The sequence below is a fragment of the Dasypus novemcinctus genome, chromosome 21 (assembly GCF_030445035.2).
Source record: "Dasypus novemcinctus isolate mDasNov1 chromosome 21, mDasNov1.1.hap2, whole genome shotgun sequence".
Lineage (NCBI taxonomy): Eukaryota > Metazoa > Chordata > Mammalia > Cingulata > Dasypodidae > Dasypus > Dasypus novemcinctus.
This window is the reverse complement of record NC_080693.1, coordinates 61,517,691-61,543,434: the sequence shown is the minus strand read 5'-3', so window position 1 is coordinate 61,543,434 and position 25,744 is coordinate 61,517,691. Positions and strand designations below refer to the sequence as shown.

General features: G+C 53.6%; 2 protein-coding genes across 17 annotated transcripts in view; one reads left to right on the top strand and one right to left on the bottom strand.

The window, feature by feature from the left end:
* Positions 1 to 2,365, top strand: part of STAT3 (signal transducer and activator of transcription 3) — a 69,396-nt gene extending 67,031 nt beyond the window's left edge. For all 15 annotated transcript variants that reach the window (XM_004472451.4, XM_058284275.1, XM_023582782.2 and 12 more), the window contains one exon: positions 212 to 2,365. In XM_004472451.4, the coding sequence (XP_004472508.1) occupies positions 212 to 267 (56 nt within the window). In that variant the 3' untranslated portion in view covers positions 268 to 2,365. The remainder of the gene's footprint in view (positions 1 to 211) is intronic.
* A 1,367-nt stretch (positions 2,366 to 3,732) lies between these two features.
* LOC101443775 (signal transducer and activator of transcription 5A) lies at positions 3,733 to 23,862 on the bottom strand. Of its 2 annotated transcripts, none has more exons than XM_004472448.5 (19): positions 23,600 to 23,862; positions 22,743 to 22,919; positions 22,244 to 22,400; positions 21,028 to 21,117; positions 18,547 to 18,721; positions 13,537 to 13,667; positions 13,109 to 13,260; positions 12,468 to 12,623; positions 11,880 to 12,059; positions 10,473 to 10,560; positions 10,241 to 10,363; positions 9,804 to 9,896; positions 9,161 to 9,367; positions 7,954 to 8,048; positions 7,725 to 7,855; positions 7,114 to 7,269; positions 6,394 to 6,445; positions 5,994 to 6,101; positions 3,733 to 5,106 (listed from the first exon to the last, which is right to left on the bottom strand). In XM_004472448.5, exons 2-19 carry the CDS (start codon positions 22,868 to 22,870, stop codon positions 4,944 to 4,946), a joined length of 2,385 nt encoding a protein of 794 aa, XP_004472505.1. In that variant the 5' UTR covers positions 22,871 to 22,919; positions 23,600 to 23,862; the 3' UTR covers positions 3,733 to 4,943. The 2 variants fall into 2 exon arrangements, with proteins under 2 accessions (XP_004472505.1, XP_058140254.1); XM_058284271.2 differs by having other exon boundaries at positions 10,473 to 10,578; positions 23,600 to 23,706.
* Positions 23,863 to 25,744: the final 1,882 nt, after the last annotated feature.

Below are 25,744 nucleotides of genomic sequence, written 5' to 3'. Positions count from 1 at the left end.
GTTAGGGTAGGAGGGGGACTGAGCTCCTCCAGAGGGCAAGTTCCTGTGGGAGGAAAGGAAATCTGAAAGACCTGATCCTGTCTGTGCCTTTAGGGGCAGGAGACTGGATAGCAGTGTGACCTGAACCTCTGTGCTCCGAATAGCTAGGGGGGTGTTCTCTGCAGCTGCAAGGCTCAGGCATTGAACTGGCTTTCTCTGTCTTTTCCTCCAGAGTCCCTCACGTTTGACATGGACTTGACCTCGGAGTGCGCTACCTCCCCCATGTGAGGCACGGAGAACATAAGCTGCAGAGAGATGTGACTGAGGCACCTACCTTTCTACCACCCCTTAAGCAGCCAAACTCCAGATCATCTGATACTCCTAACTTTGTGGTTCCAGATTTTTTTACCTCCCACTTTTGCTGTCTTGGGCAATCTGGGTACTTTTAAAAATAGAAAAATGAGTGAATGTAGGTGATGTGCTTTTATCTAAATGCAAATATATTCTCTGAGACTGCATTCAGGGGGTGTGGAAGGAGTGGCAAGAAAGAGAAAAAGGAAATGTCTTATATTTTCTGTTGTTCCCCTGCCCTCCTTTCTCAGCAGCTTTTTATTTTTTTCCACTAGACAAGTGCCTCCTGGTGCCAGCGGCATCCCTCTGCCTGTTTCTGTAAACTAATGCCACAGGCTGCCTCTAGCTAAATACTCATGGCATTGCACTTTTAACCTTGCTAACATCCAGATTGAAAATAGGGCTGTCAAAACCCCTAAGTTTCTTTTTGAATTAAAATTAAAATTAAAAAAAAGGGGGGGGGGGCAAAAGAAAAAAACTGTATTGGCATAGCCTTTTCTGTATTTAAGAATACTCAGTTGATAGCCTCCCTGGTGCTTTAAGCATTCTTTCTTCAAGCTGATAATTTATATAAATCCTGAAATGAACTTCAGATGAAACTCTTAAAAGACATCTGAAGTTGTGGCTTGGCCTTTGATTTTAAAACAAGATTTAAGGAGAACCTCAATATTGTAGGTGTTTTTTGTTTTGTTTTTTTTTATAAACAAGATTTTTCTTTACTCCTTTAATACCTTGACCTATATAGTGGGTAAGGCGAGGCAGAGGAATGCTTAAAACCTTTACTCCCGGATTTAGCTCCTGTTTCAGAGCCTGAGTTGTTTCTGTGGGTGCCTTCTAAGGGCTGGGATGATTCCTCCCTCCTTTCCCCGGGTCCACCTGGCCCTCCCAGCAGTCTGTTTCCTGGGTCTAATGGTCCCACCTCCTGTTTGCTCTGGGCGCCTCATCTCAGGACCTCATGAAATGAGAGGGAGAGAATTACAGATTAAATAGGACTCAGACTATGGGGCTCCAGCAAAGTGTTTAGTTGAGCTCAGGGAATATGGTTCTTGCCCCGCTTTCCTGTTAATTTCCAGCAGCACCTTAATCACTTCTTCACTCGGTTAACCCAGAGACAAAGGCTTACTGATAACCATGAGGTCTCTTCCTTGTTTGAGGGTGTGCATTCCCTGGCCTCCCTCCAAGGCTGATGATTTGTCTCACCATTGGGGCCCCATGTATGAAGCAGAACAACTAGAGTGCCTGGACCTCTTATGGCCTTCTGTTTCTGCCCACCTGCCATTGGCCAGTCAACGTGTGTCTGCTGTATATTTTGGAATACTTACTAGTGTTCTGGGTGGTCTCTGGACGTTTGGGCCACTCTGTCCCAGAATTATGGCTGGATTTTAGTGGCCTAAAGCTGTCTTGTCTCAGTTGGTCCGAGCTTCTTTGGAATCCTCTTCAGTATATGCAAATTAATTAGCCAGTTTCTGAATTAAGGGGATGACAACTTTTTCTCCAAGACAAAGATAGAGTCACTCTTGGCCATTCCTATCCTCCTGCCTAGAAACAGCTGATGTATAGTACAAAGCTCTCCCTTCTTCAGTTTATTTTGAGGTAATAAGCTTAACTGGGAGAATATTTAGGAAGGTGAGACTTGAGCTTACCATTGGGTTTAAGTCATAGGGACCTTGGGAAAGGATGTCTTTCTTATTCTCTGAAGCAGATCCTTTAAAGTTCATGACTTTAGGTAGCATGTGTTTCTGTTCTTAACGCTGATTATAGCCCAAGTTTTGAGAGGAGCTGAGACTTGTTATGCCCCCTCTCTGAAAGGACAGAGTCCTCCAGAACCTACTTACCTACTTTCCACTGTTGTCCTCCCGTCCCCCATCCAGTCGCTTAACCCATCTATACAGTGGTTTTTAAGCTGCTGTCCTGGCCACTGCAAATTCCAATGTATACTTCATACTGTAAAAATTTATATTATTGTTTGTTTTTGTATATTGCTGTATCTACTTTAACTCCCAGAAATAAAAGTTATATAGGAACTGTCTGATAACTAGCGGCTCTGTCCATGCCTGGGGGAGGTTTCGATCTCCCCTAACAAATAGGTTGAACCCTCTCAAAGAGCCTTGAGAGGAAGTGGTTGTCCTGACTCCTGGGCTGAGGATGTGAGCGCCCTCCCGCCCCCTGGGCACTGAGCCCTCTGGCATCCTCTGTTCATCCACAGCTTGGAGGTGCGGGGGGGGGGGGGGTCTTACTCCACTGGCAGAGTAGAGACCTCCTTCCTCCCTCGTGTAGCCTCTGCAAACTGCTGTGTCCCGGTTGGGGTCAGATAAGCCACATAAGAGGGACTGGGTGTAGATACTCCCGCCCCACCCCCCAGGGCCTCCCCTTTATCACTTTCTCTTCAGTTCACTCAGTGGGGACAACAACTCAACACTTAGCTGGCTGGTGCTGCCGGCCCCTGGCGATAATTCAGGGAACGCTGGTACGTCGGCACCAGAGCGCGCTCTGCTCTCCCCCACCCCCTCCAGTCGCCTGGAGTACCTGGAGACTGGGGCGCGGTGCTGGAGATAGGAGCCGCCTCCCCCCGCAGAGATGGAACAGGAGATTAGGGCGTCCCACGCTGGCTGGCGGCTGCCTGCTTTCCCTCCCCACCTACCCTACCCTGCCAGCCCCGCTCCGGGCCCCAGCGCCTTTGTGCCTTTGGGCTGGCTGCCGGTCCCTGCCCCTCTTCCCCTCGCTTTGAACTCTGAAGAAAGCACGTCAGCAGGTACTTGCTCTCCCAACCGCTCCTTTCCCGCAGGGGAGCTCGTGTTCCTGCGCCTCAGGCCCCAGTGACTGCGCCTCCACCAGCTGCCCACGAGTGTGGCTGCTGGGGAGAGCTGGTCTCTCCGCCCCAACGTCCCTCGGTCTCAGGCCAGAATTTGAAAACACAGTGGCAGTGGGATGGTGCCACCTGCTGGTCTCTGGGAAGAAGCGAGGGGAGGATGGGACTGGAGCTGCAGCCCTCACGCAGCCCCCAGCCCAGGAAGGGTGGGACTCCCACGGTCCGGCCCTCAGCTGCCAACTTCACTCCGTAGCCGCAGCTGAGCAGCAGCAAGCGCCACGCTCCTTCCCACCCCGTGCCACCCCCACCACCGTTTCTCCTCACCTTTTCCCAAGACCTCGAGTCCCTTGCTTTCTCGGGATTGTATGCCCCCTAACCTAGTTCTTTTCAGCCTTCCAAGCAGCACTGACAGTGGTCCAAGAGCGCTCAGCACCTTTAAAACTCCAGGAGAGGGGGCAGAGTTGTAGCCTCAGGCTAAAAATTACAGCACCGGCCACGGAGCAGGGAAGGAACCAGTGATTCCCACCTCCTAGGGACACCACCTCCTAGGGACACCACCGCCAGCTCCCCAAACCAGGAGTAGTACTGGCAGATTTATGAAAAAATATTTTATTCAAAAACAGTTTTAGTTTTACACAAATGTGTGGTGTATGTACAAAGTTCAAAAGCATCCCTCTTCTAGTGCCACCTTCCTTCAGAGGAGCTTAAACACGGGCCTCCTGTTCTTTCACATCCGGCAGCCTTGGCTGCTGGTCATGAGGGAGGAGCACGTGGCGCCGTGAGCAGGACCAACCCGAACCACAGCCAGTTATACAACCATGGCAAGGCCTATTCCAGGTCCCACCTCCCAGCGGAGTTCAAACGAGATCAGCGTTTACCCCTCACTCCCGATTTCACAGGCACATGGCAGGTGGCTGATTTTTTGCTTGTCTTGCTACAGCAGGTTTTTTTCCTGGTGTGGGAGTCAACTCTGCAAGTCCCAGGCCCTGTTGACCACATCGTAGACCAGTCCTTTCCCCTCTCACCCACCTCTCCTCGAAGAGAGGCAGGGAAGGAAGGCGGGGGCTGGGTGGAAGGGAGGGGGCCAGGGTGGAAAGAGGGTAGGAAATGTGGGCAACGGCCTCAAAGGCTGGAGGTCCAAGCCCCTCCCAGCTCCCACCCTTCCTCAAGACCAAGAAATCCCACACTCAGAGCAGCTCTGATGGCCAAATCATCCCACCTCTATGGTGTGAAAGGCATGACCACGGCCCAAACTCAGTTCACAAAGTCTGGGGTCCTTGGTCATTAGAGTATAAAACGTTACTCAGAAAATGAACCCCATCCTCCCTCCTGAGAGAAAGGCCCAAGAGACCAACACGTGAGAAGAGATGCACGTCTGTATTTGTACACTCACACACACACATACTTGGGAGGGCAAAGCTGCTTACTCATGAGTAAAACTTGAGCTTAAGGTTGCTGCCTTTCCCCTTCTTGGATAATTTCATCCAAATAGCTGCTGAGCAGGAAAGGTGCCTGCACTGAGCACCTGCAACAAGAGAAGCTCAATCTCTTCCTCAACAGACACAGACCCGGCGGGCTCTTAGAAAGCCTTGACTAAAGAAGGAGGTTGCCACAGCTGCAGCCACACACCCACGACTGCAAAGGAGAGGCAGGCACGCCTCGTGCACAAACTCCCATACGCACAGGCACGCGGAAACACGCTGCCTGCAAAGGCATCCGTATGCACAGAAATACTGAAATCCCAGTTCATGTCAATCCTTCACGTTGAATATTGTTTCCAAAGAGAAGTGTGGGGTTCAGACGTTCACGACAGCGAGCCCCTGGCTGAGGTGAAGAGGCCAGCAGGGGGGGAGAGGCGGGGGTCAAGACTGTCCATCGGTCGGCGTAAGAGCTCCTCCACGTGCCTCGCTACGTCCATGGTCTCATCCAGGTCGAAGTCTCCATCCTGGTCGAGGACAGGATCCGGGCTGGGAATGAGAGGGGATGTCAGAGGCCTCAACACCCTGGCCCACTCCCCACTCAAACCAGCATCTCACGGGCGTAGAACTCGTTCTGGTTGGAGCCTCCACCCCAAGTTGTACTAATAGTCAGCCACTGCCCATTGGAAACACCCCAGTTCTCATCTCATCTCTCGCTACCTCACTGAGTGATCTTAGAGAATTCACTTCCCCCGCATCTTGTCCTCCAAACACAAAGGGGGTTGTGTCCCCAAGCTGTGGCCACCTGCCATGCTCTTCCATGAAATCACGGGGCCATTCCTTGAGCACCTACAACAGGCTGGGCCTGAACACATTTCTGTCACAGCCACTGTGAGGAAGGTATTTCCCCACTTTATAGAAAAGGAACCTGAAGTTCTGCCATGTTAGGACACCTACTCAGGGCCATCAAGTTGGTAGGTCGTGGTCAGGGTTGAAAGCCCAGTCTTTGTGACTTGCGTGCCTGCGGCTGTCCCACTGCAACTTTGCTGCCCCTGGACAAATAAAGTCCCGCCCAGCCCACCCACATGCAGAAGGGACAGGAGCAATGGATAACCCATCCTCACTTACTCTGAACGCCCCCCATGAACAGCTGGCAGGCAGCTAGGCTGAGGAAGGCCTCGCCCATTTTCCCAAGGACACAAAGCTAGTCAGCACCAGGGCCAGGACCTGGATTCTGCTCTAACTGCGAAGCAATGCTCTGAGCATTTCGCTGGCTCAGTTTCTCCCTGGCAACTGGGTACATGCAAGAGCCCGCGCCTAGGCTGTGGTCTCAGACCTAGATGAGCTCTGCATTCCCTTGGCCCTAGTCATCTGGGGTCCAGCGGAGGCCAAGTCCCCAGTTCCTCCCCAGCAGACCCCACGAGAACACCACCTACTTCTGTGGGTATATGTTATAATGGGCCTGGGGGCACACAGCTGGAGATGGGGCCTGGTCCATGTATGTGGCGCTGCCCCCCGCAGAGTCTGCAGATGCGTTCACAAACCTGTGGAGGGAGCAGAACACAGCCTCAGCTGCCACGGAGGGCCTGACTTAGGCAGGGGGCAGAGAGGGGCCTCCTGATGTCTTTTTTGGGGTATAGAAGGACAAGTGCCCCTCTTGGCTCTGGGAGGTTCCACAGACATCACAACCAAGCCCAGTGCCCTCCCTAGAACTGAGCCAGGTTTCCAGGGGAACGCAGGGCATGGGAAGGGGAGGGGCAGCAGTGCCGGGAGAGGAGAGCCAGGGGAGGAGGAAATAGGCAGCAGGAGAACCAGATCTGGGCCCTGGACACTTACTCAGGAACCACTTGCTTGATCTGTGGCTTCACGTATCCGTCACCTGCCTTAGCTGCCAAGGGGAGAAGCGTGGTGGAGATGAGAACCAAGGTCCCCGGAAGCCCTCACATGAGGTAGGAGCCTCCCGCGCAGTCTGCCTCCTGCCCAAATCACCTTGAGGTCTTGGTGTGGGTGAGAGTCCCACGGACTCCCAAGAAACACTTGCTGGTAGACGTAGCCTAGGGTCCCCAAGACCCCGGCTTCCGTCCCAGCCTTCTCCTGGTGCCTGTTACCGTCTCTCTCCCGGCCCGCACCCCGCCAAGGAAACAAACTCAGCAAGAAGCAAATCCAGCCGATGGATTTGGGGCGAGCTGAAAAGGGAAAACCTGTCCATTTTGCTTCCCATGCTCCACTTGGAAGAAGGTCTGAGGGTGGGGAGTTGGGCGTTATCTGTGGGTTTGAACGATGCCGGCTCCTCCCTGCAGCACAGCTGCTCCTCCTCCAAGGGTGAGAACCCACTCGGCTTTTAGAGAGCTGAATCGGGGTCTCTCTCTCCCGCTCCCCTATCATGAGCCCTGAAATCCTCTTGACATGCTTTCCATCATGCCCTGGACCAAAACCCACAGGGGAAATGGCCCCTGGGCTCTTCTTGGGGAGCCCCCTTACCCAGCCCCAAGGGCTCTGTGTCTGGGCTGGGGAAGGGCCTGGGGACAGCCCAGGGCATCAGGGGGCAGAACGCACCGAGGACAGGTGTGTAGTATTTGGAGAAGACTTCATCCTTCGGGCGGTCAGGAAACACATAGATCAGATAGTTGAGGTCCCCCAGCCGGTCGGCCAGGGACCGGATGGAGAAATCCCGCGTGGTGAATGGCTTCAGGTTCCACAAGTTGCGATCAGCTGTGGAGAAGACAATCTCATTCCCACAACCCCCTGCCATCAGGAGGAGGAGCTGAGATGTGGGGTTTTAAGGCAGACTTGCAGAGAAACCCAGGCTTTTGCTAGCTTGCACCACATCCCACCCCTGTGATTCTTGGCATAGGGTAAGGAAACAGCGGCAGGAACATTCTACCTACCAAACCAGGTGACCAGATACCAACAAGGCTGGTTCATGGCAGAGAAGGGAAAGCAAGAAACTGCTGGAGGACTCACCCAGAAATTGGGGAGCCATGGGACCAGGGATTTTAGGTTCTCCAAAATGGAAAATGAAAGGGAATGCATCTCTGAGCTACACTCCTTCCACACTCAGCTCACTTCCCAGTTTCCTTCTTAGGACGTTCTTAGGATACAGGCCTGATGGAGAGTGGGGAGCAAGGAAATGGAAGACAGAGCTACTGGGGCTGGAAGGCACTCACGAGAGTCAAATTTCCAGGCAATGGTGATGCCCCCGATTTCTGAGTCGCTAAAGCGCAACAAGAAGGTCCCGTCGGGCTTGTTGATGAGCAGGTCATGTGCCTGTTGCTTATTCACAAAACCTAGGATGGCCCTGGGAGACGGAGCATCCAGAGTCACTGCTGGGCCAGTAACTACTCTAGCCCACAGCCCATGGCCAGTCTCCCAACCTCCAGGCCCCCTACTCCTCACCCGTCATTCCAATGGGGCTTGTGATGTTTCTTCAGCACCTCCATTACCCCGTCGAACCACTGCCAGAAGGTGTAGTTCCAGCCCGGCAAGTTCTCCTGAGAGCCCCCCAGGAAACCCCAAGTCAGGGCTTGTGCCCCCATTGCACAGGTAATCCAGGTGCCAGCCCATGTCCTCCTGTCCTCACCCCTGCTGGCCCTCACACTCCAGCAGGCCATGAAGTGACAGCCTCTAACCCAGATCCAGACCATGGAGAGTAAACTTGCCTCATGCATCTAAAACACAGAGGCCCAAGCAGCTCCACGGGGAGGGGTAGGAGGTGCAAAGAATCATCAGTGCAGGATGGGACCTCCAAAGCCATTCCTGCCCAGACTCATTTTTAAGATGGGGAAACTGAGGCACAGAGAAGGGAAGAGGCCTGACAAATTGGTTTACAAATCTAGGACAAGAATCCAGGGACCCTGACTCCCAGCTTGGTATTCTTTCCACCACCCCTTGTGGCAGTTTGAAGCTTTTGTGAACCCCAGTAAATCCTGTTCTTAAAGCAAATCCATTCCTGCATATGTAAACTTGTTGCCTTTTGATTAAATTACTTCAGTTAAGGGTCTTTGATTAGATTGCATGACCCAGGATAGGCCTTAACCCTGTTACTGGAGTCCTTTCTAAAGAGAGGAATCAAAAGCTGCAGACACAGAAAGAAGGCCGCCGCCAAGACAGAGAGGAACCCAGAAGCTGAGCGAGACGACCCCAGGAACCAGCAGTCAAGAGGAAGCCACTTTAGACAGAAGCTGAAAGGCCCGGAGGAGAGTGGTGAGACCATCTGATGCCCCCGTTATGCCCTGCCATGTGCCCGATCGGCCACAGCTGCAGCTCAGGGAAAAGGATCTCCTGATGGAAGTTGGACACTTCCATCGCCTCAGATCTACAAGCTTTTAACCTAACAAATTCCCACGGTAAACCCATTTCTGGTACACTGCTCTCAGCAGCTTTTAGCGAATGAAAACACCTCCCCGCTCTGGTTCTCCCAGTTGAGCACAATTCCTTGAGGCCCCTGGCTGCCTTCCTTGGGAGTAGGAGCCCATCTCTCCCGATTATAGAGAGAGGGTGGTTGGGGCAGGGAGGGTGGGCAGCTGGCGCTGTCTGTGAGGTGGGGGGGGGGGGTGACAGGAAGCTGCTGGTCCCGGCATGCAGCTGGCCGCACGCTCCTCACCCTGTTGAACTGGGACCAGGACACAGACATGCTGCTGTAGTCCTCGAGGTGGCTGCTGCTGCTGTTGAACAGCTTCTGCGCCAGGAACACCAGGTTCTCCTTGGTCAGGCCCCGGCTGCTCTGCACTTCTGCCTTGAATTTCATGTTGAGCGCTTCACACAGCTGCGGCCACAGCACCTTGTCGGGCACGGCAAATGGCACCCTGCCCTGAGGGAGAAGAAGGAAAAGAAGGCAGATTGAGGGGGCTGGAAACATACACACACACCAGGGACACAGATACCAAGAGACAGAGGGACCGAGAAAGAGCCGGAAAAGGAGACACACAAAGGGGACGGAAACGCAGGGGGATGGGGCAAGAAGGGCGGGCATGCAGGATAGAGACCCAGTCCAGGAGACGGGGGACAGGGATCAGGGACCCAAACCATAAGCCGAAGGCCGAGCTGACAGACCTAGGAGACCCCAGGCAGAGCCCTGAGGACATCCCCGAGGATGGGGAGCTCACCGTCAGCTGCCCTTCTCACCTCGGCTCTGCTCTGGTCCTGGGGTGGGGAAGGACCATTCAGCAGGTGACAAGGGGCTGGGGCTGACCCTGAGGAGAGGACTGGGGACCAGGGGGCCAGCGTGGGGTCCCATAAGAACTCACCGGCTCAGCAAAGGCATTGTCCCACAACACAGTGGCAGTGGCATTGTGGTCCTGGCTGCCGTGAACGATGACAACCACAGGAAGGGACAGGGTCTGTGGGAGTGAGAGTAGTGACAGATGAGGAGGAGTGGCCGCCATCTTGTCCTCTGCTTCAGGCAAGACTCATACCTCCCCCATGACCCCAACTATCAGCCCAAACCAAAGCAAAGAAAAAAACATAACAGGTTTCTTCTGGATAGCTGTCCATATTTTGTGAGCTGGTACCAGATTTTACCCTAGCAGCCAGGTACGAGCAGAGCTGAAACAGGTTTACTGCTGGCCTCACAGGGACCTGCTCTGAGACCTGTGTGAGGATTCAGAACTCCCCAAGTTTCCCAAACCAGCCACGGGGCCTCCCACAGAGGAGCCTGCAGGGGAGAGGAAAGCAGGGGCCTCACCTTCACCTGGAACACAAGCTCATTGCTGCCAACACTGAACTGAGACTCAAACAGGACCGTGAACTTCTCCTCGGTCACAGACTCAGCGCCCCGCCGGTCAGCGCGCTTGATCCTCTTTAACGACTGTGGGGTGGGAGGTCACAGGAGGACGGAGGACAGGAATTCGGGGGCTGGTTACAAGGACTTAGCTCTGGGAAGACCCTCCCTCCCAGGGGCCGGGTCCTGTCCTCACCATGTTCCTGAAGTGGGCGCTGAGGGTGCCTGTGGCCTGGTGATACTCCATCACGCAGCAGTTGTTCAAGATCTCCCCGCTGTAATCGCTGCAGAGCACAGGGAGCCTAGCTCCACAGGGACCCACGGTCTGGGGTCTTCGTTCCAGAAAGCCCCTACCCTCACTCCCTAGGAATGTTTCTCCATATCTGTTTTGGGCTTACTGTCTTCTCCATCCACCTGAGAGTACTCAAAGCCAGGTCTCAACAGGTGCCATCTGGATGCCCCATTAAGTTAAAAATTCATTATTGAGATTGCTTTTAGTGAACTTAAAATAAAGCATGACCATGGCCTGTAAGGTCCCTCAGGACCTAGCCCCTGCCTGCTGAGGCACCTCACTCAGGCCACGGAACCCAGGCCGGCCTCTCCTGATCGCTGGACGTGCTAAACATGGCTCCTGCCTCAGGGGTTTGTGCTTGCTCTTCCCCCACCCAGGCCCACCCACCACCTACCTGCCACCTGACACATCCAGATGCCATGATATCACCCTGTTTCCACTTTCTTTCTAGGGTCTATCACTTTGTGAGACTGCTTTACTTTTTTTAATGTACTATTGTCCACCTCCCCAGCTAAAATGTAACCTGTGAAAGAGCATGAACCTTGCTTGACTTCTCCACCGTTCTATCCCCAGTTCACATGGTAGGCACTCAATGAACATTTTTATTTTTGATGTACCGGGGACCAGGGATTGAACCCGGGACTGACCTCCTATGTGGGAAGCTGGCGCTCAACCACTGAGCCACACCCACCCCCTCAATAAACATTTTTAATTGGATGACAACGAAGGGAGACCAAGGCTCCCACTTCACTCACTCACTCTCATTCATTCATTCACTGCACACTCCATGGCTCTATGGGTGGCATGGCCTGCCCTGACCCTTGAACCCCACACAGGCCATTCTAGGCACCTGCAGGATATGGCTCACCCAATTCTCTCTGCCTGAAAAAGTCCTCCCTCCCCACCCCTTCCACTAGCAATCTGCGAGTGGTCCTGAAGCGTGAGGCTGAGCGATAATTTCTTCACCACCCGCCACCATCCACTTCCCAGTGCCCTATATGTCTCCCTTGTCCCACAGCTACACTAGTCCACTGCCTGCTGCCTTCCCTGCTAGGCAGCTGGTTAGATGAGACACAGCCAAGTTGTATCTGCATCAGATTGTATCCCCAGAGCTCAACACAGACACCGGAGCATGGCAGCAGCACAATGCTGCTGGCCTACTAAGTGCCAGGCCCAGCAGACACAAGACAAAGCTCTAAGCAGAGGAGCGTCCGTCTTGTGTCCCCAGGCAGGGAGACTGAACAAGGGAGACAAAAGGGGGTGAGAGCGGAACCTGGAAGATGTGGTAGTGAGAGGGCATGGCACACGCACTTGCGGGTGTTCTCGTTCTTGAGCAGAGACTTGGCCTGCTGCTCACTGATGATCGTGGCCTTCACCTGGGGAGGGTTCATGTGCACGTTCAGCTTCCCGCCCACCAGCAGGCGCACCGTGGCCGCAAACTTGGTCTGGGTCTTCAGGACCTGAGGCGGCTGCTTCTCGATGATGAAAGTGCTGCAGGGGACACAGGGGACCAGAAGACACGAGACGCCGGCTCAGGGGAAGGCTCTAGGTCCCTGTGCCTGGGAGGCCGCCTGGCAAGGGCTCAGCGGGAGAAGGAAGAGCACAGGGGCAGCCTCTGTTCCCAGGGAGGCTGCTGAGAGTCGGGGGTGAGGTCACAGCAGGGGCGGGGGACTGAGAGGAACCTCTCGGCAGCCGGCATGTGCTGCAGGGGTCAAGGCAGCCTGTGTGACATCCACCAACGGCAAGGGGCAAGGGCAGCGACAAGCAGCCACAGCAACCAGAGACAGAAGGACGGCGGCGCGCGAGCTCCCCTCCAGGAAAGCACTGGCTGCCGCCCACGTGCCACCCACCACGGGCGCTGGCCGTGACCTCTGGGCCTGCCCAAGAGGCAGCAATCACCTGGTCACCAGGGCTGAGATGATGTCTGTGATGGTGGCGTTGACCTCAGCCAGCATCTCCTCCACTGGGCCAGGGATGGGCAGCTGCTGGCACAGGTGCTCAGCTCTGCGGATCTGCTGCCGGTTCTGCCAGATGATCTCGGCCAACTTCTCACACCTGCACAGGAGCCCCAAGGCCAAAAGGAAGGACAATGGCTTCACACCCCCACTGATAAGAGGCTCCCAGCCTGGGGAGAACACCCAGGACCCAGCCCCCCCACAGCCTGGCGAGGCCTGGTCCAGCAAGGCGTTGCGCTCTAGCCACCACACCGATCCCGTGGTGCAGAGCACAGCTGCCCTACCTTACAGAAGCACAGAGACAGGCGGTGCGAGGCTCAGGAGAGCCCACAGCTCCAGGGTCACTGCACACTCGGCCCTGCCCACACCCAGGCAGGGACAACCTTCCTGGGAGAGGTGGCACAGAGTGGAGCTACCAAGGTCTGTAGCACGACCCAGACGGCCGGGGGAAGAAGAGTTGCTACGAGCCTGAGGGAGCCGCTGACTCGCAAAGGCAGGAGGCAGAGGAGCAGCTGGCAGCCCACCCCGAGTCCCTGCCCGCCCCCTCCTCCCTCCTCTCAGCGTGCCCGCCCCCACGCCCAGTACCAGGACTGCAGCACGTCCAGGCTGCCTTCGGGGGGCCCTCCGTTGCCCGCCAGCTGCTGCCGCCGCTTCCACTGAATCAGTTCGTCGTCCAGGATGATGGTCTGCTGCTTCCGCAGCAGCTGCAGGGTCTTCTGGTGCTTCTCGGCCAGCTCCTGCAGGGAGGAGGGGACAGCAGCCCTTCTGGGCTCCCAGACAGCAACCCTGCAGGGCCTCGCCTAGCCACGCAGGGGTGCGGGGCCAGGCCCAGCCACGGGCCTTTCCCTCCCCACCTGCTCTGTCCCACATGCCCCCCACGGGAAAGCGGCTTCTGGTTCCTGCTCTCCTGGCTCCGGCCCTCTCCTTGGCTCCACCCAAGGCCTCTGGTCCCCCACCTAGCTCAGGAAGTGCACTGCCACGCCTGGAAGGAGAAGGACGCAAGACCCACTCACCACGCGGTACTGCTGCAGTGTCTGGGCCTCGCGCTGCAGCCAGGCCTCCAGGGACACCTGCTTCTGCTGGAGGGCCGTCTCCCGGCTCAGACGCTCCTGAGGGCTCAGCTGGGCCAGCTGGGCAAACTGAGCTGGAGGAGGGGACAGCAGCCACGTGTTCTCCCAGCGGCCAGCAGGAAGCCCAGGGACCCACACTCACCTGCTCTGGAAGCAAGACCCTCAAGGGGACAGGATCCCCACCAGGGGCAAGGCTGGGTCTCTGAGTCAAGGGGGCCTGGGATGAAAGGGCTCCCTCAAAAGGCAGCCTCTGTGCTCAGCAACCGGCCTCCTGGGTCTGAGCTCCCCTCTGGGGCCTGGCTGGGGGGGTGGACTGAGGGGGTTCCTGCGCTGAGGACCTCTGGGGCTGTGGTCCTCCTCACCCCCCACCCCCAGCTGCCTGCCCAGTCCTCCCCACATGGGGTCTGGCTTGGGAGTGTGCCCTTGCCGCTGACGAGCTGGGCCAACGTGGGCAAATCGCTTTACCTTCTATTGCCCCAGTTTCCCCACTGTTAAAACGGGGAGAATAGTGGCACCTGCCCTGGTGAGATTGAAGAAGCGATGATATGGAAAATGCTCAAGACACTGCCTGGCACGCAGTAAGTGCTAGGTGAGAGCTACTCCTGATCTGCTGCCAGGTCACAGGACAGGCGAAAGGGGGGCGGGGGGCAGCTGCTCAGCCCACCCCTCACACAGCACGTTCCCTGGGAAGGCGCCTGCCCCCAGGCATGTCCCATCTCCTGAGCACAGCAGTTTCTCCTCTGGGATGAATGAGTTTCCCTAGGCTGGGAGGTGCCTCACATGTTTGTCCAGCTTGGGTCACAGTGAACTCAGTCGACCAACAGAGAGCAAGCAAGAGAGAGCGTGTGAGAGAGAGAGAGAGAGAGACAGAGAGAGAGAGACAGAGAGAGAGAGAGAGAGAGACAGAGACAGAGAGAGACAGAGAGAGAGAGAGAGAGAGAGAGAGAGAGAGAGCGCGAGAGCGAGCACCCAGAGTCCACTGGGCACACAAACCCAGCAAGGTTCTCCTAGAACAGCAATTGACAACGGCTGGAAAGAGCAGGTTAGCAGGTGGAGGAGGGCGGAGATGGCATCTCTCTTCACCAGCTGTTAGGAATTCTCAATTCTCATCAAAGGCAGGAAGAGGGATTAAGTGAGGCCCTAGTGTTTTCCTCAGATAATCTTTAATGAAATACTTACGATATATGGAAGGTAGAAAGAATAACACGACAGCTGTGTATCAGAAGCCCAGCTTAAGAAATCAGACATTTCCACAGTGAAAGCCACTGAACACCCACTCCTGCGTGCAAGCCTATCCCTCTCTGAGATAACCTTAACCTAAGTGCTGGCAGTATAAGACCCTTCCAATCACGTTTCTGAAATTTCCAGTATCCTCACTCGGGCCGAGTCAAGCAGACGAGAGTTGGCATGTCTGGTGGAGCTCCTGGCTGCCCTCTGAGGGCCATGTCAGCCTGACCTAGTCCCTGACCAAAGAACACAGAAGCTGGGACAGACGAAAGCAGCTCTAGACAGCCAGGAAAAGCCCAGAGAACTAGAAGGGAGCTTAGAAGTGCGGCACTGAGCAGCAAGAGCACTATCCAGACAGAACACTCAGGGTAGTCTGGACAGGGCAGGTGTGGTGATCCCATCTGTGTTTCTGATGAACTTGATAAATGAGACTGAACTGACATTGCATGATGCTACAAACCCAAAGCAGAAGTCAAACCCAAACCATAAACAGAAATCAGAAAACTCAGTATAGGAACATAAATATTATCAATCAGGCAAAAGGCTTAGTAGAAATAATGGCCTGAAATCTCTAGTTTCCACTCTAGGAAGGGGCCGTCTTTCCCTGGGTCAGACTGGGATGAAGTCAGATGGGAGGAAGACATGCTAGAATCATCCCAGCAACATTTATTCAACTTGTGCTATGACTCAGGTTATGCACTAGGCCTCGGGGTGCAGAAACATGGACACGGCAAGGCTAGGAAAAGAGCTTCAATAGTTACATTAAGGGAAACAGATGTGGCTCAAACAATTGGGCTCCTGTCTACCATATAGGAGGTCCAACATTCGATGCCCTGGGCCTCCTGATGAGGGGAAGCTGGCTCACACAGCGTGCCAGCCCACGCAGAATGCCACCCTGCACAGGAGTGCCGCTCTGCGTGGGAGTGCCACCCAGCGCAGGAAAGTTACTCCACGCATGAGTGCCAGCTGACGGTAAGAGTTAGAGCGGCAGATGATGCAACAAGAGACACAGAGGAGAGAAAATAAGAAGACGTAGCAGAACAGGGAGTTGTGGTGGCACAAAAGAGTAATCGCCTCTCTCCCACTCTGGAAGGTCCCGGGATCGGTTCCTGGAGCCGCCTAATGAGAATACAAGCAGACACAGAAGAACACACAGCAAATGGACACAGAGAGCAGACAATGGGAGGAATGGAGTGTGGAGGGGGGAGAAATAAATAAACCTTAAAAAAAAAAAATTTACAAAATATTTAAATAACCCTACCCAAAAAAAAAAAAGGCAGGAAAAGAGGAACAAAAAAAGAGAAGGGGCAAAATAAATAAATAGTAAAATGGTAGACCTCAATATAATTAAATAATTATATTAAATGTTAATGATCTGAACAACTCAATGAAAAGAAGAGATTGTCAGAGTGAATACAAAGCAAGATTCAACTATACACTGTCTATCAGGGACAAATCTACATTTTTAAAAAGCATGGATGCAGGCATAGTATGCAAACCATATGCATAAGAAGACTGGAGTGGGAAGTAGATGTGGCTCAACTGATAGAGCATCTGCCTACCATATGGAAGGGTCCAGGGTTCGATACCCAGGGCCTCCTGACCCGTGTGGTAAGCTGGCCCACGCACAGAGCTGTCATGCGCAAGGAGTGCAGTGCCATGAAGGGTGTGCCCCCGCCAGGAGTGTGCTCTGCAAGGAGAGCCACCCTGTGTGATAAAAGCAAAGCCTGTCCAAGAGTGGTACCGCACACACAGAGAGCTGATGCAGCAAGATGATGTAACAAAAAAGAGACAACAGTCTCCCTGTGTTACTGAGGGTGCAAGCAGACACAGAAGAACACACAGCAAAGTCAACAAAGAGAGCAGAAAATGGGGGGAAGGGGAGAGAAATAAATAAAATAAATCTTTAAAAAAAAAAAGACTGGAGTAATTATATTAGTATCTGATAAAGTAGACTTCACAACAAAGAGTATTACCAGAGATAGAGATACCTCACAATAAGTAAGGTGTTGATCAGAAAGATATAAATAATCATCAATGCGTATGCATAATAATGAAGCTTCCAAATACATCAAGGATATAATAATTGGAGAAGCATACAATTCCACAATGATTAAATTTCGATACCTCTCTTTCAGCAACTGATAGAATGACTAGACTAAAAAGTGATAAAAGACATAGATAATCCATGGTTCTCCAAGTGTGTACCAGGGATCTCTGGTAGTTTTTGAGACATTTATAAGGAGTTTTCAAATTCAAAACTATTTTTATAGATTTGCAATATATTTTCTTTCTTTACTTTTAATCTCTTACAAGTGAAGAGCAGAGTTTTCCAGCAGCTACATGATATGTGACATCACCACAGACTGAAACCAGATGCCAGCTGCCTATTAAAGAGACTTGCAAAATTGTAAAGCACTACCACTCCATCCACTAAATTTTGTTTTGGAAAATATGGTGCTTTTTTTTTTTAACTATACCTTTTATGGTATCATTATTGAGTTTATTATTTTAAAATGGTATAACTGTAGAATATACATTCTTATCAAGTACACATGATATGTTCACCAAGATAGAGGGTATATTGGGCTATAAAACAAGTCTCTAGATTTAAAAGGATTGAGAGCACACAAAGTATGTTCTCTAACCATAATGGGACTCAATAATAAGACAATATTGAAATCAATAACAACCCAACATGTAGAAAAAAATATTTTGAAATTAACAGCACACTTCTAAATAATGTATGGGTAAAAGAATTAATCAAAAGAGAAATTAGAAAATATTCCAAACTAAATGGTAATGCATATATCCTATATCAAATTCATGGGCTGCAGCTAAGGCAGTACCCGGAGGGGAATTTGTACCTTTGAAAAAATATATATATATTCAAAAAGAAGAAAGGTCTAAAATCAATAACCTAAGATTCTACCTTAAGAAGCCTAGAAAAAGAAGAGCAAAGGAAAAGGTACCTTGATACTTCCTGTTCTCACTAGGATGGGACAGCCTGTCTCTGGGGTCAGTGTGGAGTGACTGCTTGAGGTGGAGGAAGGTGGGCTATGGCTTGATGCTCCTCAAATTGTACCTAGGGCTAATTCCTTCTGGAAAGTCCATTTTTATCGCCCCCCACTCCCTTATCATGGCAGCCACTGGCAAACTACAGACCTAGGAGATAAGGGAATTTCCCGCATCACCCCCTCCCCCCCCGCCCCATCGTCCCTCTGTGGGGGTTAAGGAGCACTCCTGGAGTTCTAGCTTTCCCCAGGTTGGTTCAACCAGGGAACTCCCAATCCAAGTCCATAGTATTGGGGAATACTATTCATTCATTCATTTGTTCATTCATTTATTTATTCATTCATTCATTCCAATTTAGGGAGACTATTAGTAAAGGGATTTTATGACATATCTCTAGTTGAGATCCAGCTCTGCAAGTTACAAGCAACCTAGAACAAGTTACTGGCTCTGAACTTCAGTTTTACCTTCTGCAAAATAGAGATAATACAACTAAATACCTACTTCAGAGTTATTGTGAGGGTTGAATTGGATGATGCATGCAAAGGGCGAAGCACAGAGCATGGGCCATGGCAGGGGCTCCATGGCTGCGAGTCACTACTCCTACCAGGCTTTGGGCAAGGTACTGGGGGGATGCAGACAGACCAAGCCCCTGCCCTGGAGGAATCACTCCCATCCTCAAAACTCACCCTGCTCACACCGCACCGGCCTCACCTTGGATCCTCAGGCTCTCTTGATACTGGATGATGAAGTACTCTTGAGTCTGCTGCAGCTTCTTCAGTTCATTCTCCGTGTCCTGTGTGACCAGTCGCAGCTCCTCAAATGTCTGGTTGATCTGAAGGTGTTTCTGGGACATGGCATCAGCCAGGCTCCCAACTGGAGAACTACCCTGGAGACAGATTGGGTGGAGGTAACAAGCAGAACCGAGCTGGGCGGTGAGGACGGGAATAAACTCCTACCTCAGGGGACCTCAATACTAAAGACCCCAAACCCCAAATCTAAAGTAAGAAGGAAGGGTCATCTGAGTCAGAAGGATGACTGTTTGCCAGAATTGGGGTGGAGGAGGGAAGGGAGGAAGAGAAACAGGTGAGCCGTCAGTCTAGGGCACCTTCATAAAGCACAGTAGAAATGCCTATTTCTGACCTGCCTTCACCAGAGATATCGCAAACAGGGTCCATCTAATCCCCCTCAGGAGAGACCAGAACAACACGTTCCAGGTGTCACTTGGGTTTTCCTACTAATAATGATGATCCCTCACTCCACATTCATTCATTGACCCAAAACCAAGGACTATGATAGGTGCTGAGATATGGTTTTCTTGTGACTCAGTAGTCTGCTTCCACCAGAGAAGAGGTCAAACCTCATGGGCATCCTGAAGACCAAAAATGAAGTAATGGGGGAGGCATCACCAAGGCCTCTGTGGATCCAGCCATTTAAGGAACCTGGTCTGATCCATTCCTTCAACCCCTGACACAGAAGGGGCAAGGACTTCTCAATGAACTACTGTCAGAATAAAATCCAAACTCCTTACCATGGCCTCCACTGGCCTCGCTGATAGCCTCTCCTACTTCCTCCCCCAACACCACTGCTCCCCAAGCCACACCAGCTACTTTCTGTGCCTTGAACACACAAACATGTTCCTGCCTCAGGACCTTGGCATTAGTTAGCTCCATCAGTCTGGAACTTTCTGGGACCAAATCTTCCTGAGGCTGGCACTTTAACTTTTCTGATGGACCAAGACATCAAAAAGTGTCTTGTTCTTGTGTTTGTTCACTTGTTTCTTATCTGTCTCCCTGCTCTAGGATGTGAGCTCCCCAAGTTCAAGGTCCTTGTCTGTTCTGTTCGCCACAGAATCCCCAGGGTCTAGAACATCAGAGATGTTAAAGAACAATGTGATGGCAGGGAGAAGGAAGGACCCCCCCCACCCCACCCAAGTGTAACGACACCTCTGCGGTAGACGTGTATTTCTCAATTGGGGCTGAACTCATCTGTTCTTATACAGGTAGCTCTGTGATTGTAACAAGTTAAGGGACCCAAGGGTTGCCATCTTGGGAGAGACCACCCTTTGTGATCTGCCTCCACTTCTTTTCTAGCTTTCTCTGCTGGGAACCCCCCTTCCATTTGGCTCCCTCCTCCCCAGTTACACTGAACTACTTGCAAGTCTTCAAATGCCTTCACATATGCTATTGTTACTTTTGCCTAAAAAAACCATCCCTCCTCTCTCCCTCCCTTTTCTCCCCACTTTTTGCAGTTCAGATACACCTTTTTTCCCTTTTCTCAAGATACCTTCCTCTCCTAGCCTACCTACCCCAATCCAAGTTTGATACTTTTCCCATACATCCCTCCATAGCACTCAGTTCACCTTGAGAGAATCTATCATTGTCTGAATTCCTTTTAGGTGGGAACGAGGTCTTTTATCTTTATTTTCTCTTGTTCTAGAACAGCATCAGACACACTGTAGAATCTCGATAAATGTTTATTGAAAGAACTATAAAATTCTTGAAATCAGTGTCCATAATAGTAAATAACAACAAATACTACCAGTGCTCTAGGCACTATTCTAAGGCCATTACCTGTTATATCACATTAAGTTCTGCAGATAATATAGCATTTGCACCAATGTCCAGGCAGAGATGTTCAAGGCCTTTATGATTTCAGAACTTAGGAGATGAGCCCCAGTCCTCGCTCCCCCGGCCTTACTTCTCTGCGTCTGCCTGTGTTAGTTCTTCCGACACAGACACCGCCAGAGTACATTTCTTATTTTGGTCCCAGCCCCATTTGTTGAATGACAAATCTTTCCCCTGATTACGTGTAATGTCACCTCTGACACAGATCAAGTTTCGAGGTGTGTGTGTGGGGGGGGGCATGTGCGTTTTAAGGCTCCCTTTTCTGTTCCATTGGTCTGTTCGTCATTTCTGACCAATAACGTATCTCATTTAATCCTTGCAATCACCCCATTTTACAAATGAAGAAAGAGAGGCTCAGAGAGGTTAAGTAATTTGCCCAAATTACACGGCTAATACATGGTAGAGCCGGGGATCCTTGCATCTAATACTGCCTCTCAGTCTTGCCTATCTCTTTTATTTCTTTGGTGTGCCCCTCATGCACACACTTTATATAAATGCAGTTGTGCCCAGAGAGAAAGGCATGTGGATGGACTTTCCAACTCCTCCCCCATACTCAGGGACTACTCACGTTGTTGGCTTCTCGGACCAGCCTCTGTTCATTGTACAGAATGTGCCGGATGCAGCGGACGAGCTCCATGGGGCAACGGTCATATGTGTTCTGAAAGAATTCAACAGCAGCCACCAGTGGCCACTCTGTTCTAGCCATGCCCTTCCTTTCTTCTCCTCCAGCCCCTGCCTTCGCCTTCCCAGGGAAGCCACATGAACTATCACCAGACACCTCTAGTCTCTCCTTGACTCGACTTTCCTTCCTGGGTCTTCCTATTTGGCTTGCAGTGATCAGAAACCCACAGTGTACAAAGCATTTCCAATCTACCATCTCCTTTGACTCTTTAGCACAGAAACCCTATGATATAAGCAGAGTTATTATCCCCTTCTCACAGAGGAGAAAACTGATGCTCAGAGAAGATAAGTGCTTGCCCAGAGGCAAATGAGTGAGCCTGACTCAAGGCTGAAACTCAGGGCATCTGGTGCCAAGGTCAAGGTCCTTTCCACCATACCCCTGCCCCTGGGTTCCTGTTTTTTCCTGTTTCCTCCCTCTACAGGAATAGGCTTTTTATTTCCCTGGCACCCTGCTGCTGCTATTTCAGAAGGGCTCTCTCAAAAATACAACTGAGTTCCAATAAATGCTTGACTGCTATTACCACCCACACCCCTTTCCAGCGTCCACAAAAACTCCCTCTCTTTCCCCATATTCCTGCCACCATGTGAGGGAGAAGTTCCATCTTACATTAAAACCTTAATTCAAGGGTCCTTTATCTGGCTCTTACCTCTAAGACAACTCTGCTCCTCTCTTACCCCAGTTCTGTGGCTTTCCCTCGTTTAAAAGAGACCCAAGAGTGATGTCTGGCTGCTTCATCCCCTTATTTCTAGAAACTGTCATCTTCCATCCTCCAACAGAGGAATCCTGACTCAGGCTACCTCAGTCCCTTCTGTCGTCATTTACACCCTGATCTGTCCACAGTGCTATTTCACACATCCCCCTTCTCTTGGCTATTTCACACCTCGCCCCTCTCCACTCTTTGCTTTGTAATATGTTCAAGGAACCTGACAGGTCTGACTTAGAAAGAGGGGGTGGGGGAAATTGAAGAACAGAAAAGTTGCCGATAAGTTCAGGGTCACATGGTGAGTCAGTGGCCAAGCCAGGGGAAAAAACCCAAGGGTTCTGATGCTGGAAAGAGAAGGCGGACGCTGCTGCCCTGAGAAGGCCCAGAGTTCACACGCACCTGGAGCTGCGTGGCATAGTGCCCCAGCTTGATCTTCAGCAAAAACCCATCTTCCCCCACTTGGTGCTCCGCCTTCTTCTGCAGCTCCTGCACCAGGCCCTCCAGGAGCTGGGTGGCCTGGGCTCGGTCCTGGGGATTGTCCAGGTCGACGGCATCCCTTGGGGCAAGGCGGGAGAAAGAAGCTTATTACTGCACCTTCTTGGGCAAAGAGGTGGGGTGTCAAAAAGGACACGGAAACCCCAGGCTTGTGACTCAGGCTGCTCCAGGGCCCACAAGCCTCGTTCCTGGCAGTTCCAGATGCCTCAGAGCCTAGAAACATCCCCTCTCCCCTCACGGGCCCCCATTTCCCTGTTCCCCTTTCCCAAGGACACCACCCCTTCCGCACAGAGAAGGACAGGCAGGATCAGATTCACACTAAACCGCAGAGAGCAGACCCAGCGGCCCAGGAGCCTGGCTGGTCGGCACTGGCAGAGCGAGGCAGAAGGCAGGGGGCGCCTACCACGGTTGGCTCTCGATCCACTGCGCCAAGTAGTGCCGCACCTCGATGGGGAAGTGCTGGCCATACAGCACCTGCATCTGGCGTAGAGCATCTCCCTGCAGCTGCTGGGCCTGGATCCAGCCCGCCATGTCCGTGCACCTCAGAAAAGGGCTCCTCCCTTGCCACAGACACGCTTTCCTGTGCGGGAAAGAAAGCTGGCGAGGAGGGGAAGGGAGGCTTTCCCCTTCAACAAGGAACCTGCTGAGGCTTGGGGAGGGGCTCTCGAGCGTCAGGTGCCTCCCCCTCTTCCTCTCCCCTCCCCCCACCGGGGCTTCCCCGGGAAGGGGACGGGGGAGGGGGACAGTAAGAAACTGAAAGAGAAACTCTGCAGCAGGCCCACGAGTCTTCTGGGGAGGGCTGCAAGAATCCCCCCACCCCACACCGCCTCGGACCTTCAGTGCCAATTTCTAGAAAAGCCGGACATTCCGGCCCAAAGTTAGGGCAGCGCCAGCTACGGTTCCCCCTCGACGGCTCTGTCCCCGCGGGCACGTGGCTGGAGTTGTTCAGGAGGGTGCGAGGGTGGGGGGCACTGACGCTTCACCCCTCGGCTGCGCCTCCCAGCTGTGCCCCGGCTTCTCCTCCCGTCCAGCTCGACAGCGCCCCCTCCCCACGGCGGGCGACAACGGCGCCCACCCTCGACCCCCTTCCTCCATCCCCGGCCCGAGGTGCGCGCAGCGCCCGAACTCCCTCTCGATCGCGGCGACCGTGCCGCGTCCCCGGCCGTCGGGCCCCGGGGTCGCCTGGCGCGAGGGCCGGGGCGGCAGGCGAGCGCCCCCTCTCCGCGCGTGCCGCCCGGGGCGCGCGGCGCGGCCACGCACCTGGTCAGGGCCGAGCCGTCCGGCGGCGGGGCCGGCTGTCCGCCCCGCGGCTCTCGCTCCCGGCGCGGCCTCCCGGCGGCGGCGGCGGCTGTTACTACAGGAAGGAGCCGAGCGCAGCGATTTCCTCCCCAAAGGTCAGCTGCCTGCGATAGACCATACACAGCGCGCGAGCGCTCGCCAACACCCTTCCCTGCCTCCGCCCTCGGTCGCTGGCGGCTCCGAGTGCGCAGCGGCGGCCGCGGCCGGAGCCCCGGGCGGCGAGGCGGGGCGGCGCGGGCGTGGGGGCTGCCCCGACGGCCGGGTCCCGCCGGAGCCCCAGCCAGTCAGCTCTCCTCGCCTGCGGCCCCGCGGGAGCGTCCCGAGACGGTGGCGGGCGAGACGCGCAGGACAAGCCGTGGGGGCGGCGGGAGGTGGCGGCACCGGGGAACCCCAGGCTCTGGAAATCCCAAACCAGCGCCTCCGTTTTATCTGTGAAAAGGGAGGAGGGAAAGGTTGGCCTAGCCGAGGTGCCTCCCAGCTCTGGCGTTTGTCGTCTTTTGAGTCTAGGTTTTCAAAGTGTGTATAGGGTGTATGTGTGAACGCGTGTATTGGAGGCAAAGCTTTGGGGGACCTCAGAGACAAAGCCAGCGCGCGGGGAAGGACTGGGGATTCCAGAGAAGCCGAGCTCGCCACCACTTCGCCCCTCCGTCGACTCACCCGCTGTAGTGGGAAGAGGAGAGAATCTTAATAGCCCTCTGTTTCAACCCCTCTGCAATTCTGCAGATAAGAAATTGAAGTCCAGAGAGGGGAAGGGACTTGCCCAGGGCGGCCCAGCGCAGAGCTAGCCCCAGATCCCAGAGAATGAGCCGGACACGGGTTCCACCCCTCCATTCACCCCAGCGCTCACACCTGAGGCGGCTCCTGCCTTTAGAAAGCTCCAGGGAGGAGCCGTGTTGAGCCCCACCCACGTCCTCACCGCACCCATAGGCCTGGCCCCAGCCGCTGAGGCCCTCCAGAAGAGCCTCAGTCACAGTCCCCCTCCTAGAGTACCCCCTCCCCAGGGCCCGCTGTGTTGGGTAAGACTGCAGCCTTCCATCCCCTTTGCCCAGCTTTCCTCTCCTCTGGGCCTCCCCACCGCCTGGCAGCACCAAGGGAGGGGCCAGCCTGGCTGCCCACTCACAGCCCAGCCCGACCAAGACAGCATGTCCTGGGGGGGGAAGGTGGCATTCTCATCTGCCTCCCTCCCTAATTCCTTCTCGGATCTGCCCTTTTCTCTCCATTCGCTGTTTCCCTCTGCCTTCTTGCCTTTCCCTGATCCCATCACTACTTCCCCCACTCCCACTCTACTTCAGAGAAAAACCGCAGAAGCTGGAATGTCTGGGTCCCGCCCCACCCCCTCCATGTGTGGTCATAGTGTCTTAGTTTGGCAAGGTCACGAGGAAAGGAATTGAAAACTGGAAGGGGGTGCGTGGAGAATTGGGGAAACCTTGCTCTGCAGATGTTTCACCCGGGAGCCCTAAGGAGAAGGAGGTGGAGGAGTCGCAACCCCTCTGCCCCACTTCTCCCTGTCCCCTGTGCGACGGATTTGGCATTGGAGATTTGGACAGAGAAGGGGTCACTTGGAATGAGAGCCAAGTGTCAGAGTTGAAAGCGACCATAAGATGATTTTACAAATGGGGAAACAGAGGCTGGGAAGGGGAAGTGACTTGGCCAATGTCACACAGCTTATTGGTGGCGGTGGCAGATCCAAACCCATGGCCGACTCAGCGGCACCTGTGCCCTCCAACCAGCCCACTCACTTTGGGCAAGTGGGTATGTCGATTGTAGAAGCTGGGTCTGGAGGGCAGAGACATCTCCCTTGCTATGTACTCATTCCTGCTCCGGGCACCTGGGAGAGGGTGGTGTGAGGGGCCCTGTCGCCCACTTCTCCAGGCAGCTGCCTCCCCAGACTCCTCCCCCAGGGCCTGCATGGGCTGCTGCCCCAGCTGGTAGCCCCACCCAGCTAACATCTGGCTTGGCTTGGCCTGGCGTGGCATGGCGAGGTTAGGGCGTGGATAGTCCCGATCCTAAAAAAAACTGGAACTGAGGAGCCAGCGAGCAAAATGGGAGGGATTAGGGGTTGGCCTAAAAGGGTGTGCCCCAGTGCCTTCAGAGCCCTCACATGCC

What these genes read in the sequence shown, in the direction of transcription:
- LOC101443775 (XM_058284271.2), bottom strand. Translation starts at nt 22,870, where the DNA reads ATGGCGGGCTGGATCCAGGCCCAGCAGCTGCAGGGAGATGCTCTACGC. An exon ending in CTGGACGTGCTGCAGTCCTG is followed by an intron (nt 12,624 to 13,108) that starts GTACTGGGCGTG and finishes GCTCCTGTGCAG; the next exon opens with GTGTGAGAAGTTGGCCGAGA. An exon ending in AAGCCCCATTGGAATGACGG is followed by an intron (nt 7,856 to 7,953) that starts GTGAGGAGTAGG and finishes TCCGTCTCCCAG; the next exon opens with GGCCATCCTAGGTTTTGTGA.